The sequence below is a fragment of the Dromaius novaehollandiae genome, chromosome 3 (assembly GCF_036370855.1).
Source record: "Dromaius novaehollandiae isolate bDroNov1 chromosome 3, bDroNov1.hap1, whole genome shotgun sequence".
In the NCBI taxonomy this organism is placed as follows: domain Eukaryota; kingdom Metazoa; phylum Chordata; class Aves; order Casuariiformes; family Dromaiidae; genus Dromaius; species Dromaius novaehollandiae.
The window spans coordinates 17,767,853-17,784,030 of record NC_088100.1 but is presented as its reverse complement, the minus strand read 5'-3'; the positions used below and the strand labels follow the sequence as shown (position 1 = coordinate 17,784,030).

The window sequence follows — 16,178 nt, the reverse complement described above, 5'->3', positions numbered from 1 at the left end:
CAACAAAGCCCACAATACTATGCCACATGAAGCCATGCTTACCTGTTTGTAATCATCTGTGGTTGCTTCAGTCCAAAGAATAGGTTTCTACTATCTCAGATATCAGAAGTATGTGCTTATTTCCACAAGGAAATAAGATTAATCCTTTGCCTATACTATGTGAGGTAGAAGGAAAAACGGACTCTGGGCTCCCAGAATCCATCCCATTCATTTCAAATTCCAGCAAACACGCATCCACATTGCATTTCAGTTCAGATCAGGAGAGGGCTTCTGAAGCAAAGCTCCCAGTTGTCCTCCCTTAACATGCTCTGGTTTGCATGGTACAACATGTGAACACACAACTGTTGTTTTGGGGTTTCTTTTTTTTTTTCCCAAGCCAAACTAAACCAGATGTGTCCCAAAGACAAATGGACATTCACCTAGACAAAAGCAAAATTTCCTGAAATTATTACAGCATGGACATCGGGTACTCAGTGCCAAGCACTTCAATCTACAGAACGCTGATTATTCAGCACTGATTAATGTAGACATGTGTTAGATTTCATTTCAAGACATACTAAGCAATTACAAAACTCACTGTATGTATTCTAGCAATTGAAAAATTAGCCCCCCTATTTTTGCTGCAACACCAGTTGCATTGCCAGTGAAGCTTACAGGCAGGCTTTGTGCCAAATATAACAGTAAAACATCACTACAAATTCACAGCTTCAGTGTTTGGGCTAATTTACGTAGCTATTCCAGCAAATCCATTATACTATTTACCTTAGATTGTCTTCATAAAGCAAACTTTACATTTGCATAACCAGTGCAAAAACTGAATAGGAAGTTTATAGTAAAACTTTGAAAAGCCTATTAATTTTAGCCTTTTAAAATTTTCAATGCAACTTATGACATTGAATTTGTATTAAAAAAGTTGTTTCTAAGAAAAAAGTGTTTAAGGGATCAATTCTTCATAAAAAGCAAAAGAAAAGGAGAAAGATCACTCACTGCTCGGAAGGACTTTCATCATTAAGAGATAGCTTTGGCAAAACATTTGATTTCAATAGCTAAAAATCAAGCCTTCCTACACAGGCAACGCCTTTGCTAAACCATTAAAATACAAAAAAGAAAAATAAATATTATTTCTCCTATGAAACCAATTTTTAATATTCTGCTATGCAATTTTATCTAATTAATATTTTAGGTCCAACTTCCTTTTCATATCAGCTGTATTTTAATATAAGAAGCCCAGTGCTGCATACAATACCTCCAGAATCCTACTATTTTACAGTACCAAATGAGGCAAATGCTTTCTGAAGAACAGGGAAGAGAGAAGCAAGAAAATTTTACTGGTATATGCAACTCCTAACCAGACGACACAAATTAATCATACCAGCCTAAACAGCATACATTCCACTGAAAAGCAGCAGTATCGTTGTATAAAGGTTTGCTTGCTAGCTGTAGCAAGGCATCGAGAAGTACAACATGCATGTTAAAAGCTTGCAAAAGAACCAATGGTTTGGTGGTTCCTGCAGCAAATTAAGATTTAGGAAATCTGCATTTTACTTTCTCTTCTGCCAATGACCTACTCAAACTCTCTGAAAGCTACTTTCTCCTCACACTACTGTACTTTATTTTTAATGAATCTTCTCTGATCAGAAAAAAAACATTCAAACCTGTAAACTGCAATGAATATCTGTGGCATCAAGAACAAGCTTTTGAGTAATTAAAAGCTTATCTTGCTTTTTCATCATCTTTTTTTCGCCTTTTTAAATTGTTCTTTTAAAAAGAGAAGGCGGTTTTAGTTCTCATTGCTGATGCTTGGGAAAAGATCATCCAAACATAAGTAGACGCACCGATGGCTACTTGATCATGCAGAGAGCCGAAAACTAACCTTAGAGCTATTGTTCTAAGATGCAAGACACTTCGTATGCAGAGACACCAACTCTGCAGCTAGAGAATTTGGCATTTTTCCCCATTTTGCCACACAGTGGAAGATTATTTCCATGGAATTCAACTTTTCTGAGTTGCAAGCTGACAAAGTTATCTCCCATCTCCCTATCGGTAGCTGTTTTTTGGCCCCCTCACTTTCTCATGGAAAGGAAGTACACTGAGTTACTGTACTTACTTCCTGCACTGTCCTATGGGGTAGTGAGCAAGGCACATTCCTTTCCCCCCCCCCCCCCCATATTACAGCCTTACTGTTCATCAACTACAGCGGGAAGAGACGATCAAACCATGGTAAACATCAACTACCAAAATATTTCAAAAAAGTTCTTGTGAGAGCTAGCAGATTAAGCCAAACTAATAGACGTTTTCTTAAAAAAGGTGAAATACCGATTAATTTGGAGACCAAGCTTTAGTAAGACTTGCACAATTCTTCATGCAGAGGCTTTGATTGTTGTAACTCTATAAAGCTATTTTTTAGCAGTATTCTTGTAAACACAACACCCTCCAAGTGTCATACTTGGCAACACATACTTGGCAGAAATTGCCAAACCTTATTTGCAATTAATGAAACATGAGTTTTCCTTGTTTCTCAAATGTCAGTATTAGCTTATTCTTGCTGCCAGTAAGGCAGGCTGTTTCTCTTTCCACCAAAACAGTCAGATAAAGAATTAAAAACATCTGCAGATGTTCAGAAAAGGTTACCTATAACACAGGAGACCTGATGCTTCTCCACAGCAACTAGATGAAAGTACAGATGGACCTTCTTCTGCTCAATTTGTAACCTCTGTCCAATAAAAAGACAAAGGAGTAATGCATAGAACAAGCTTGTGTAATTAGTCACCAACAGAAAGAGGTTAGGGGTGAGAATATTATTTGAAAAAACAAGTAATTTTCAGCTATCCCATGAAAATTCCTACACTGGTCTTAGGAAGAAATAACACCCAAACATCACCCAAACCACGATATCCATGGTAAAGCTGAAAAAGCAATCCCATGACCAGAATCACAGTTAAAGTGTTTGGTAGTTTTTTTTCCCCCCCCTCAATTCATGGGAAAAGGTCAGGAAGAGGATTCTCGAGAAACTAGCAGACCTGATAAACTTCTGATAAGACTGGAAGATACTTGAGAGATCCTTGAGAGATCAGCTCAGAGAACACTTCTGTATCTTACAAGAAGAAATGGACATTCCCTCAGCAATCCCCCATTCAATTCAAAGATCATAAATCTTGCGGCAATGCTTTCTAAAAGCCTATTTCGGTTCAAATCAAAGCACGTATTTTTCCATGTTGAACATCTGACTAATTAGCACTCCTGCCCCGAAATCTGAACTCTCACTTCACCAGTGAAATACGATAGGGAAGAAAAGGAGCAGGGGTTATTTTGGGGTGGTATCAGTACCAAAGATGTTAATGTTAAAACACTGTGTGTGTTGGAGCAAAGACTGTTACTCTACATTTATAGAGCACCCAGTGTGAGGCGACACCCATTTTTGGACCAGATTTCCAAGCACAACTCCTCTAATAGCAGCCACTTCCTTTAAGTCTGTGCTTGAAGCCATTTGTGTTAGTCAACTTTAACAATACTGGCAACAGCTTTTTATTGTTGCACTAATACACTTCATCTTCATATGAATTTATTGGCAGCTGTAAGGACTTACACATCAGATTGAAATTCTGAATGCTTTCTCTCCAGTCTGATTTTAGTCCAAAATATCAAAGACAGACATAATATATGATAGTAATAGTATTTCTATTCCCAGTTTTAACTTTTGATTTCTAGCTCATCATTCTGTAAGTATGTTGGACAGCACTGATGAACACCATGAAGACCATGATGTAGGCACTGGTAATCTGGTTTCTACAAAACAGAAGCATCAAACCCAATAAGCTTTCTAAAACAGGATTTACTAAATCATTGTTCAAAAATACCCTAAGGAAAGAAAAACTGTACAACTAAGAATGTAAAAGGAAACATCAATTTATACATTTTACAGTGAAAATAACACTCAGATTCCTTGAGGATAGAAAGATGTCAGCTGAAAGGTTTCACTCAGAGCACTAGGCAGCTTGCTTAAGGACTCGGCACTATTGGACATTCAGCTTTCACATGGCAAACAGCTATGTATTCGCAGGCACAGCCAAAATCTAGCAAGCAAGTTCGCTTCAAAGGTGAAATTGGAATAAGAATATCAGTTGGGGTTTTCAGGTGTTCCCCCCACTTCTCCCCCCTCCCCCCAAGAAAAACACGCAAAACCAAAAAACAGTAAGGACTTAAACCACTTTGCTGCTGTTGAACAAAAACTGGTTTGGCCAGTTAAGGGTTGCCGAACTCAGACTACCAGGGTTTACAACTTCCCAAGACAAAAGCCTGGGATTCCGCTGCCAAAAAGCGGTTTCAGACAAAAAGCAATTCAGCTACGGAGCTAGCTTTACAAAGTGTGACCTTTCATCACAGGCCTAAACAAGTTAATGTCTCAGTGAAATCTCAGATCAGAAAATAATCAGATTCTGATGAAAGCAGATCAGAATTAAAGTCATGAAGGATATCCAGTTATTTATTTCCTAGTAGGAAATCTTATATGTTAAAGATCTTATTTATGGTCTTGAAATAGTGGCTTACAAATTCCTAACACGCTGATATCTATAAATCTTTCAGTAAAAGACAAAAAGAAAACAAAAAAGCCCAAACTCAGCCTAATGTTCATGACAATTGAATTTAAAAAAAAAATGCTCAAAAATCTAAAGAGACAAATTTAAAAGGAAGAAATGAGAAAGGAATTGCTTTTCAGGGCCGCAAGTATGGAAAGTAAAAAGTGTCATGTATTTAATTGCATAAATCATCACCATTTTCCTTCTTCTAGTCTTCACTTAAATCTTCTATACTAGATTATTTTAAATAAGTGGGTTTCTTCCCCACCCTTGAGCGGAAAAAGCAGTGAGGGAGTTTGTAAGGAAAATGACTGTTAATTTGCCTCTCAGAAGAAAGGTATAGAAATCGTATTTGCAATGTGGTTATTCATCTTTAAAGGCTGATTTAAAAATGGTACAAGATGAAGGATACAGCTTAACTTCTGCTGGGGAAAGAAGAGTAGGCAGCACTTTGAGGTGTGAAAATGTAGAAACTCTAGTTCTGGAGACTATAGTGACTGAAGAGCAAGTGAAGTTAAGAAAAACATATGACACCCAAGATGTGGAGGTATTTTTAGTCAAGCTGTTTACATATATTCATTTCTTCAATTAATAAGTACTTGGTGGGGGGAGAGGTAGGGGGGGAAAACTCGTATGAATTCCACATTCTTCTCCAGTAAGACAAGAAGAACTGATAACATGTATCCAAAGCTTCCAAAAAGTCTTTCAGAAAAGCCAGGAAAGTCAAATTTTACTTTCCTTCCACTTTCAAGCATGTTTTCTCATAGGTTTGAGTTCTTTGGAGAGAAGGGGTAAGGAAGAACCCTCTTGCATGCCCTCCATCCCAATAACATCTGTTTTTCATAAGTTTCATGCATTTATTTACCTTTTTATAAGGTAAAAAAAATCTCTTATCTCTACTTAACAGTTGAAGAACTGAGGCCAAACAGCCTAAAGGAAGAAATTACCACAAGGTAAATTGCAGATTAAGATCAAATTAAAAAATAGTAATAAGCAAACAGCACATCACAGTCAACGGAAGGAAGAAGGAAAACACACAGTACACAAGTGAAATCACACCATGCTATACATCAGCTAAGACACAACTTCAAAGCAGCCCGCTTGGCTACACACATACCCCAATGTCCTTGCTTGAGCCACCAACAAACCGCATTTTTATGCTAGCTAGCAACCTGGTGCTCAGTGGATTTTGAGTTAAAGAAAACTCAAGAAAAAAAAAGACACTCTTAAGATCGCTTTGCATCAGGCCACACAAGACATTAACCCTTGAAGAAAACACTGGCTAGAACAGCGTACTCCCTTCAGTAGGATAGTCTGAAATTTTAGGTAGGGGGAAAATGATTCTGCAGAAGAGATGACTGAGACTTCCTCACAGTCCAATGCTGCTAGTTTTTCTTACGACTTTTAAAGTATCTAGAGTCAAAGAACACAAACACTTTTCGTTATAGTTAAACTACCAAAGAATACAGCAGAAAAAAGTTCCATTTTTAAGTCAGCTCAAATAAATCAGTTTTTGTTTTGTTTATCTGATCTGGTAACAGTACATAGCCATTTCACAATTAAGACAATAACTTCATATCTTATTCCTTTCAGTTCAGTCAGTGATTTTTATTCTATTCCCCAAGCCCACATTTTCTTAATGAATTGTAGAGATATGGTCAATTAAATACAAAATAAAGCACAAAAAAAACCCTTGCTGACATTTAACACATTCATATAATCTTACAATTAAGATTCTACTTTACACAGCAGCTATCGAGAACTTAAATACCATGCAAATATTCCATAAACATGGATCAAGAATTGCTGGTAAACGCTGCATTTTAAGAAGTTTAGTATTATGCTTGTGGGCTAAATTCCACAGGTAGTCTTCTTCCAGCAGTCTCCTAACTTTGGAGGAGGAAAAAATTGCATTAATAAATAGAACAGCTTTATGCAATCAGCACCCAGCAAGTAATGTCAAAATCCAGCCCTCTTACTCTTCATCATATGACTATCAGCAATACATAAGAGATCCAAATGTGTATTTGAATGACATTTTTTGTTCTTTTTAATACTTAAACTACTACACTGGCCGAAGTTTTGTAAAAATTTTCCAAGTCCCACTTTTCCAAGAACTCACTTCCCTGGCCATTTAAAAATAAAGCAGAATACCTAACACCTATGGGAATTACCCTTTTCAAATACAATCAGAAACAGCCACTAAGATCTACAGTGACAGTATTATTATATTCTGCTGATGGGTGAGGAACGGAAACTTATCTTGAATAAGCAACGAAAACATAGAAAGTAATACTCTTCTGTATGAAGCCTACAGAAATCCAGTAACAGCAGCAGTCAGTTTAACAAGCAACTAAAACATATTCCCCATCTTTAAAACACAAGGCCTACCTTCTGTTTGCCATTTAAAAAACAGGGGGGAAAGGGGGGATAACTTCACTGCTCCTTCCATTCCATGACTTCAGAGAGTTTCTGCTCCTCCATTTCTACTCTCCTCCTGCTCTTCCCAACTCAGGAGTCAATTGGGTGAAATCAGCCACCTACAAAGTCTCTAAGCATCACAGCAACAAGAGTCTCACAAATATTTGCAATAGGCACAACAATCTGCAGAAGTAACGGACACTACTTTCAGTTGTTTACTGTTTTTCAAACTAATTCAGCTTTACTTTAAAAATAGTTTAAAAACATTCAGAATTATGCTTCTATAAATATTTGATCTAACTTTTTGCATTTAATCCTGTTACAGACGGGTGTCTGTTAACATACGGTAAAGCCAGACCCTCGAGAGACCTGGTAGTCATCACTGGGCTTCTAATCACCTTCTAGTAGTTTCCTGCAGTTTCATGGTGGCCTCAACTACTTCTTTCCAGCTTCTCAAGCTTGCAGACCAAACCCTGCCCATTATACTCTAGAGTTTCCTTTTCACTCAAAAGGTGGGCTGACAATCCAAAGTCTAAACTAAAGCAATATAAATTACATCTTTACAGCCATGCCGGCATAACTTCTTTACTTTCAGATACATTATTCCAGAGTAGAAGTCAGAGGTTTGGAGGTCTTCCTTTGCAAAGAATTACTTAGCTGCTGAAAACATTTAAAATAGGCAGGTATTCATCTAAACATTGATCTAAATTTGCAGACACCTTGAAACAGCTGAGCAACTCTGTTCACTTCAATGCTAAAATACTACTACTAACAGCTAACAGTGAAATTTAAACTACTTTCCAAAAGAAAGCAGGAGAATGAAATACCCATACTGAAGAACCAAATCAATGTTCCTTTTAAAAGAAACACTATAAAGAGACACACATTCAGTGAACAGGTTTTCACCTGGCTGGGTATAGCTTTTCTTCACCTTTGGCGGGGGGCGGATCTGAACTCCCTTGCTCAAAAGCCTGGGAAACAAGAAAAAAATAAGTTGGCAACTGTTACACAGAAAAGTGCTCATTAGTCAAAATAAATGTAATGAAGAGATGTCATAAATAAGGCTGCAACAAATATGTCACAGAGCTTCATTAGGTCAATACAGAGACAGGTAAAGAGGACTTGAAGTCAACAGACATCCAGGCTAATGAGCTATAATGGTGACTGATCTCATTTATTTCAGTTTTATCAGTTTTCAGACCTCTGTTTCAAATCAGCGCTGTACTCCAGAAAGCCCATAAAGAGCTATATAGCTGCTGTACAGTACATACACAATAACAACACTTTAAAAAACAAACAAAGCAACATAGTAAAACCATGTATTCCATAAATAAGTGACTTCTGTATGCCTTAATATTTTTACTAAGCTGTTCTTTGGGCACTTAATGTTCTTTTCAACATCCCAGGACTGCAGTGTTTTTGTCGCACTTTCTGAATAGTATTTTGAAGTGACTTGTACTGTGGCAAACGTAAATCAGGAAGTGCTCACACACTATCAAAATGAATTGCACAAAGATAGGAAGAAACAATTTGATGAAACAAAGCAGGTAATTATAGGAGTGTTCAGGTGAAGACTCTTTATTTTAGATCCTTACTGGAGAAACTTTGGGCTGTAATTATATTTGAGTTTTTCTTCTACTTCACACACACTAGAGAAAACCTGCCCAGTATCAAAGTGAGCAGGATTATATCAGGATGAATATTTGCTGCTGCTATCTCCCTAAAAATTAAAAATAAGAGTAGCTATACACTTATTATGTTGTTGCAACAATATTCATAAGTCTGCATTAAACAGAGAGGTATTTCTGGCCTACCATATCCTTTCACTTAATAGATGGCTCATCTTTTCCAACATTGTAAGCAATGTCTGCCTTGCTCTTTTCTTTTACAATTCTTTCCTATAACTTCCACTCCCTCCTTAAAAGTAGTCACTTTCTCTTGCCCATTTTGCTCTTACCCCAACAACTTCATCCTTCTCAACACATTCTACATTACAGAGCAACTTTAACCAGCAATCTGTGGAGAAATAAGTCAACACTTAAATCCTTATATTAAAAATGAAGAAAGGGGTCACCGCAAATAGAGTAGATCCTTTTGCTGATGTACTCTCTTCTTTCCACTAATTCAAAGCGAAGTGAAAAATTCAGCAAATATATCATCCTTGGACTTTGCTAGTGCATCCAAAATACTTGAAGTCACAGAGAACAGGACATACAGAAGAGAAAAAGCAGTATTCTTTTCCCTGTCTCCTTTTCACCCACCACAGTCTCCATCTGTTGTGATGGGAGATATGCTTTACTATCCACCCTTCATTCTTCTGACTGCTGCTAGCAGCAGAAAAGGGAAACGCAGGGCGAAGCAGAGGCCCAGTTCTCTAATCCTACCACGCCCTTACCTGCAGCATTTGGATTTTATGCAGCCATCAATTCTATTACCCACCTCTATTACACAAAAGCTTCCTGGGTCACATCAGAAAAATTAATAATATGCTGCTCCATATTTCATAACTGCACACAAGGGCTTAAGAATCAACAGTGAAAGAGAATAAAACTTGAGTGCCTTTTTTTGAATAGTTTCATAGTTCTTAAGATGAATAGTAGACCATCTATTCTGGACTGCTATACATGACAAACTTTTTCATTTCCCCTCTATATTTAAACAAAAAGCCTTTCATTAGACTAAAGCATTTCAGTCTCAGGAGGCTAAGTCATGTTGCCTGGGCAGAAAACCAGGGAGACTAAGGCATCAGTAATGTCCGAGACTTTGTGAAATAACAGAGAGCTAGCTAGAAGACATGCCCAGATGCAGCCCATACGGCATCTAAGCAGAATGATTCCCTACTCCACCTCCAAGCTTGGTCTCTTTTCTGAACTCCAGCTGTGGCTTATCTCCAAAGGTTCAAAAGTCTGTCAAAAGATTTGCAGGTACATCTTGCCAATCACGTATGTATGAGAAATACGCATCTTGTACTTATCTATCGGGGGGGAAAAAAAAATCCTGCCAACTCTCCTTGAAGGCAACCAGATGAAACCCCAAGATATGTCAATGATCATTGTTTTTACGTGGAACTGAGTGCATTAAGGGCGTGTTGAAAGTAATTTGGGTAACTTTCTGCACAAGGAGAGGTATGATGCACAGGAAAACTGAAACACTCCAAAGCTAGCATGAAACACAAGAGCCAAGGCTGAAATTCCTCCCCACAAAGACAGAGGCCACAAATTTCACATCATAAAGCCAGTAGAGCCTGCTTTTGAAAAAAATCACACAGAGAAGTAGATACAGCAGAGTTGGCTGTGATCGCTAAATTAAGGAAGTCACTGCACTGGTTTATATAGTTTATGTTTAGGAGAACTTGGTTTTTTACGCTTATGCTTGTTAAAAATCGTCAGTTTAGATTCTGTAGAGGTTGATGGCATTCATGCAGAAAATTATCTTTATTCAACACAAGTGAACAAATTTATTTGAATAAGAGCTAAAATCAGAGCTCAAAAAACACAAAAAAGTGTGGAAATTACAAGGAAATTTGTTGACTTTTGTTCAAAACTGCCGCTTATCTTTACATTCTGGATTTTAAGTGAAGTGCATAATTATAGGCATGACATTTTATTCAACCCAAATATCTTTGTATAGCGTTGGTAGTCAGAGCAATAGTCTTTCATTTATCATCTAAAAGATAGTCACTAAACATAGCTTAGTTGATCTAGTTCTTCAGCTCATACCTTAGAGCCTCAAACTTCTTTAGACAATCCACAGAGTTCATGCTCACAATACCATCACAGTGAACCTCCTATGCCAAATGAAGGGCAGTAATAATCCAACCAATTTTTGCCTATTTTCAGATAAAAATTTTGCTCCCTCTGCTGGAAGCAGTGAAAGCAAAGATTATGCTCTGAACATAGAGCTTAGCCTGCAGAGACCTAAAACCAAGAAGAACGCTTTGCTCTCCTAGAACCCTTCTCATCACAGAAAACTTAAATATCTCCATGTTAATGTCAGGTAAGCTGACTTCATGGAGAGAACTGATTTGTCAACAGACAATCAGCAAGACAGTGCCAGAGCTAAAAATGGGACCTAGGTCAAGTGCATTAGTCACCAAGCTTTATTTCTGAGAAAGAAGGTGGTGGCGCAGGCACAAACACTACAGGAATATAGGCAGGAAAACAGAACCCTAGGTGAGAGAAGAAAATAATAAAATACTAAAAGTCACAGCCTCTATGCATTATGCAATATATAATTCTATAGCAACCAAGTTTTTATGATCATAGGGGTAGGAAGGACTTAACTGCTTTTACTCCCTCTCTCCTCAACAAAAGGGAAGAATAATTGTGGTATATTCATACATAAACATTCATTCATTAACTTCAAGGACCCAAAGAGGCACAGTTGTCAACAGAATACTTCCTTTACTGAGTAGCAAACTTATACTCTGCAAAAAGTGAAAGAATACAGTCCTTATATTAGGCTTTTAGCCCCCAGGCATGCAAGAATATCTTTTCATAGGAAAATACAGGAGAAAGGTATGCAAGTTTGTCTTCCCAAATCTACAGAGACAGCCTCGGGTTCTTGCTTACATGAAGCATCTTTCCTAGCACCAAAAGACCAAAAACAACAACATAAACATTCTTTAGTGAAAGCAAAAACCAACCTACTGAAACACACATTCACTTTTCCAAACAGATATCTCACCTAACTTGGTGCAACACAACAGCCAAAGGAAAGGTTAATATAGTGGCAAGTTACCACAAAATACCTTGTCAGGGGATACACACAGAAGTGGAAAACAAGTTCTTCTCCATTCCAACAGCTAACTTGTACTCTAGTACCAAGAAGGGAGGTTTAGGAACATCTCTCCAAGAAACAAGGCATTTCTCGGGTATCTCAGTTGGGCACACCAAGACGACTGTTCTTACCAGTACATTAGACAGCTCTGGTTGAGCTGTCGTTCGCCATCTTTCACACCGATCTATAACTAGCACATAACCCATATTATTTTCAAACACATCAGTGCCTCTAGTTTTACCAAATATCAAGTCAAAACTAATCAACTGCTATAATGCAATCCACAGATTTTGATCCGACTAATTATTTTCATCTTAGAGGTAGAAGCTTCACCTCTAACTGAAATACCTGCTTATATTCACTGCCAAAAAGCAGAAGTTCTTTTGTCCATTTACTTTAATAGCAAGACAGAACAACAGCATTGACGCACTATCTGCATTTGGCCTCCCAGAGTTACACGTACCTACCATCACTAAAACTGTATAGCAGGATAACCACACATAATAATTACTTAACTGTAAATCACAATCACAACATTTTGGACTGTAAAGATTGATATACACCTGCAGTCAAAGCAGAAACACAGAAGTGGAAATATGAAACCTATTCACATTTATCCACTGCTTCAGAGAGGTGCTGGGATGCCATATTATTCTGGAGTGCCCATTGCTGGGTATTCACTATACTGGCACGACTGTCACAATATGGATTTGGATTAAACAGTAGAAATAACCTATTAATCAGAAATCCTTTGGTTTCTTCTATTTCTTTTTTTCAAGCATCAGAATATCAGCATTCCTTTTTGCTATCTGCCCTCATTTTCTCTTCTACCAATCCTGATGTGATTACACGGAAAACACTTCACATTCTTTCTGTATCACAAACTTACTACCAAGGCAGACTCTTAAGCAGAGACATTACATACACACACACTCCTCACCTCGACTCATCTTTTGTTTTGTTTTTTTAAATAGATATGTTTTCCTTAGAGGGTGGCATAATTTTGTAACTCCAGTCATAGTCATGGCTCTTCATACAAATCTGGGCCTCATATTATATACGGTCCACTGATATTTAAAAAAAAAACCAAGGTATATATATCTTAACTCCTCATAACAGATCTTTTAAGCCACCCCACATTGCAATTATCCCCCCAAACTTCTACAGATCTCAAATATTGCTTTATATATAAAAAAAAAAATCCTGCCCTTACAGAAGCATCTGTTGCAAAACATTTAATCCAGGCAAGTTTTCCAAACTTTGACGGAAAGCTAACTTTATCATCGTCAAAATGTCATACCAACAATACTTAAAATAAATTTGGTAGAAGTAATACTACATCATGAAGTAGGTAAATTTATAATTGCTATTATCAGTTTATAAGTAATTCTATGACACCAGTATCAGTGGACCATACCATAAAAAGACAGTCATCTGTTATTATTTGATTTGCAATACCTTGTACAAGCTATGTGCTTTAAAGAAATAAATGTCTGGCACCTGCCTGAAAGAGCTTACAGCCTGCAGATAAGAGGCACTGAGCCACACGTGGCCATTGATTCAGGATGCAGATATCACTAGGTGTTGTACTACATCTATTCCATCACAGCAAGCTCAGTTTGAACTTGTCATCTTCTAGAAAACTAAAAGAAGCAAACTTCAGGTTAAAGATACATATGAAAATCTATCTCACCTCCATTCTTGCAACTGGTTAGGGAAAGGAAAACAAAAATATGTCATAGTTCAGTCACTTCCAAAAGAGCCTTTCGTCATCTTTCCTCTGTGTTTACTAATTACTTTTTTTTACTTCTCATGTGCATTTTGTGAAGCCAAACCACAACCTCTCCCTCTACACGAGCCCAGACAGTTTTCTTTGATATATTTCATTCATACATACATTATCTTAGATGCTTTCTCCAAAGAAGCCCTCAGGTGAAGTTTCCTGGCGTTACACATCTATAGAAAGAGTTACTTTAAAAAAATCTTCCTTTTTGAAATGCTTTCCCTAGCTGCATGCCATGTTATAAATACATATGTAACGTTATAAACGCATAAATACACAAATATTCTAGAAATTCAGGAGGGCCAGACCACAATGCCTGGGGGGGGGGGAGGAAAAAAAAAAAAAGAAAAGAAAAGAAAAAAACCCTGCACAACTCCAGGTATTTAACCTCGGCAAACCTCAGTTTCCCAACCCCGGTCCGTAACCTCTCCGACGGTCAGTGCGGACGAAGTGATCGACAACTTTCAGGAATCCGCGGGTCCCTCGCCGGGGACCAGCGCGCCCCGCCGCGCCCCTCGGCGACGCTACGTGCCGCGCACCGCTCGCCCCGGCCCTCGGTTAAAGCCCCCGGCAGCCGCAGCGCCGCGCCGGCCTGGCCGCCCGCGACACTCGCCCCCCGCAGCATCCGCGCCCGCCCAGCGCCGCGGCGGCCGCCCGAGCCGGCGCCCCGACAGTGCCGACGGCCGCCCGGGGCGCGGCGCACCTGCAGCCGGGCCGGGCCGCCCCCCACACCCCGCGGCGGCTGGGGGCGCCCCGCGAGGCGGGGCCCGGCGGAAGGGCCGGGCCGGACCGGACCGAACTGGACCGAACCGGACCGGGGGAGGCGGCGGGACGCCGGCGCGGGGGCGCTCCCCGGCGCGGCGAGCCCCCGGGCGGGCGAGCGCCTCCCCCTCCTCACCTGGTCGACGGGCAGGCGCACGGCGTTGCTGAGGGGCTGCAGCAGCGTGGAGCCCGTGGTGCTGGTGGTCATGGCGAGGGCGCCTCCCCCGCTGCGGGAGAGCGGGCGACGAGGCCGGCGGAACCGCTCCCAATCCCGGGCTCCCGCGGCGGCGGCGGAGCGAAGAGCCCCAGCCCCGCGCGGCGCCGTGACAACAAGGGGCCGGCGCTGCCCCGCCGCGGAGTGACAGCGCCAGCGGCCAACCAGGGCGCGGCCCCGCCGCGGAGTGACAGGCGGCCTTGCCCAATCCCCGCCCCCCGGCCGCGGGGGCGGGATGAGGCGGCTCCCCTCCGGCGGCCGTTCCCCGGCCCGGGGGGACGGTGCCGGGCGGGGGGATGGCGCGGTGCCGCCGCGGGAGGCGCCTAGAGACGGGGGCGCCAAGGCGGGAGGCGGGGCGCCGGGCAGCCCTGCGGCGGCGGCCGGTGGGGCAGCCCGGTTGGGGGGGCGGGCGCCCCGTGCCGAGGTGGGGCTGCGCCGCGCGCAGGTGGGGCGCGGGGCCTAGTGTGGCGCCCCGCGGCTCTGCGCGCTCCCGCCCGTGCCCGGCGGCGCCGCGGGCCGCGCGGCCCTGCGAGGCGGGATGCGCGGGAAGGGCGCGCGGGTCCCGCGGCCTGAGGGGAGGCGGCGGCGCTGGAGGCCTGGCCGGGAGCCGCCCCGCCGACGGCCGGGGCCGGACCTGGAGCTGCGGTGCGACCACGGCGCCCGGTGGCATCAAGGCGGGCACGGGGCAACGGGGAGGCCCGAGTGAGCAGCTGTTGGCAGCCCGTGCCCGCTCTGGGCTGGCCCGCTCGCTCGAGGCTGAAGGAGCTTCAAAAACTGAGTAAAACCAGACCGTTCCCACAACCAAGCATTGACTTACAAACCCTCCCTATGGTGTGTAACCATGAGCTCTGCAGTTTTTCGTTCGTTAAGGACCTTAAACACAGAAACCCAAAGGGGTACGGCTGCGGGCATTTCTCGTCGCTCCGCTGGAGCTAGCGGAGGCCTTTCCCCAAGGAAGGCCAGAGGTGGCGCGGCAATGCTGGCGGTGCGTCTACCTGCCCATGAACGTTACATGACGTGAGACGCCGCGAAGTCTTCGGTGGCTGGAGGCTGGGACTCACGGCCGTCTCTACCAGGCAGAGGGGCTTGTGCGCCAGGCTATTTATTAAACCATCCTGCTCTTGTGGCTGGCCTGCCTCTTTTAAATTAGAGCCTTCTGTTGTGTTAGTGTTGAATATTTTCTTATGTAATAACCTTTACCTTAATCCTTCTTCTAAATTACAGGGTGAAAGAGCCTCCAAAGGGATATACTGCTCATATCTATAAAACTACCCTAGGATCCTGGGTGTCTTGAGGGAAAATTACAGGTTATTCTTTGCACTTAATTAAACATTTGTTATAATTATTGTATATTACACCTCTAAAGCCATGCTACAATCATTAACTTATCCTCAAAACACAAGAATTTCTCTTTCATTTTACAAATGTGGAGAGATGAAGTGCCTTCTCCAGTATCACACTAACGGTGTGAACCGTTTCTGGAATGGCAGCTAGGGACAGTCATTTTCATAGGCATTTAACTTCACAGGTAATGGGTAGTAGCTGAAAAATGGAGGTAAGTGTAATTTTTTGATAGCAAATCTGTTGTTTTTTCTACTAAATTGAAGACCAGATTCTGTACTTACATTTCAGCTTGTAGTAA

At 41.4% G+C, this 16,178-nt stretch overlaps 1 protein-coding gene across 3 annotated transcripts in view; it reads right to left on the bottom strand.

The window, feature by feature from the left end:
- The window catches only part of MBOAT2 (membrane bound O-acyltransferase domain containing 2), a 98,274-nt gene extending 83,579 nt beyond the window's left edge, over window positions 1-14,695 (bottom strand). Inside the window, exons 1-2 of one of the 3 annotated variants that reach the window (XM_064508488.1) lie at window positions 14,459-14,694; window positions 13,675-13,733 (exon numbers count right to left, since the gene is read on the bottom strand). Coding sequence is in view for 2 of the 3 variants with exons in the window: in XM_064508487.1 (XP_064364557.1) it covers window positions 14,459-14,530 (72 nt within the window). In the remaining variant the exon portion in view is untranslated. Of the gene's footprint in view, window positions 1-13,674; window positions 13,734-14,458 lie in introns of all 3 variants that reach the window. The other 2 variants (XM_064508487.1, XM_064508486.1) reach the window with 2 other exon arrangements.
- Between the last annotated feature and the right edge of the window lie 1,483 nt (window positions 14,696-16,178).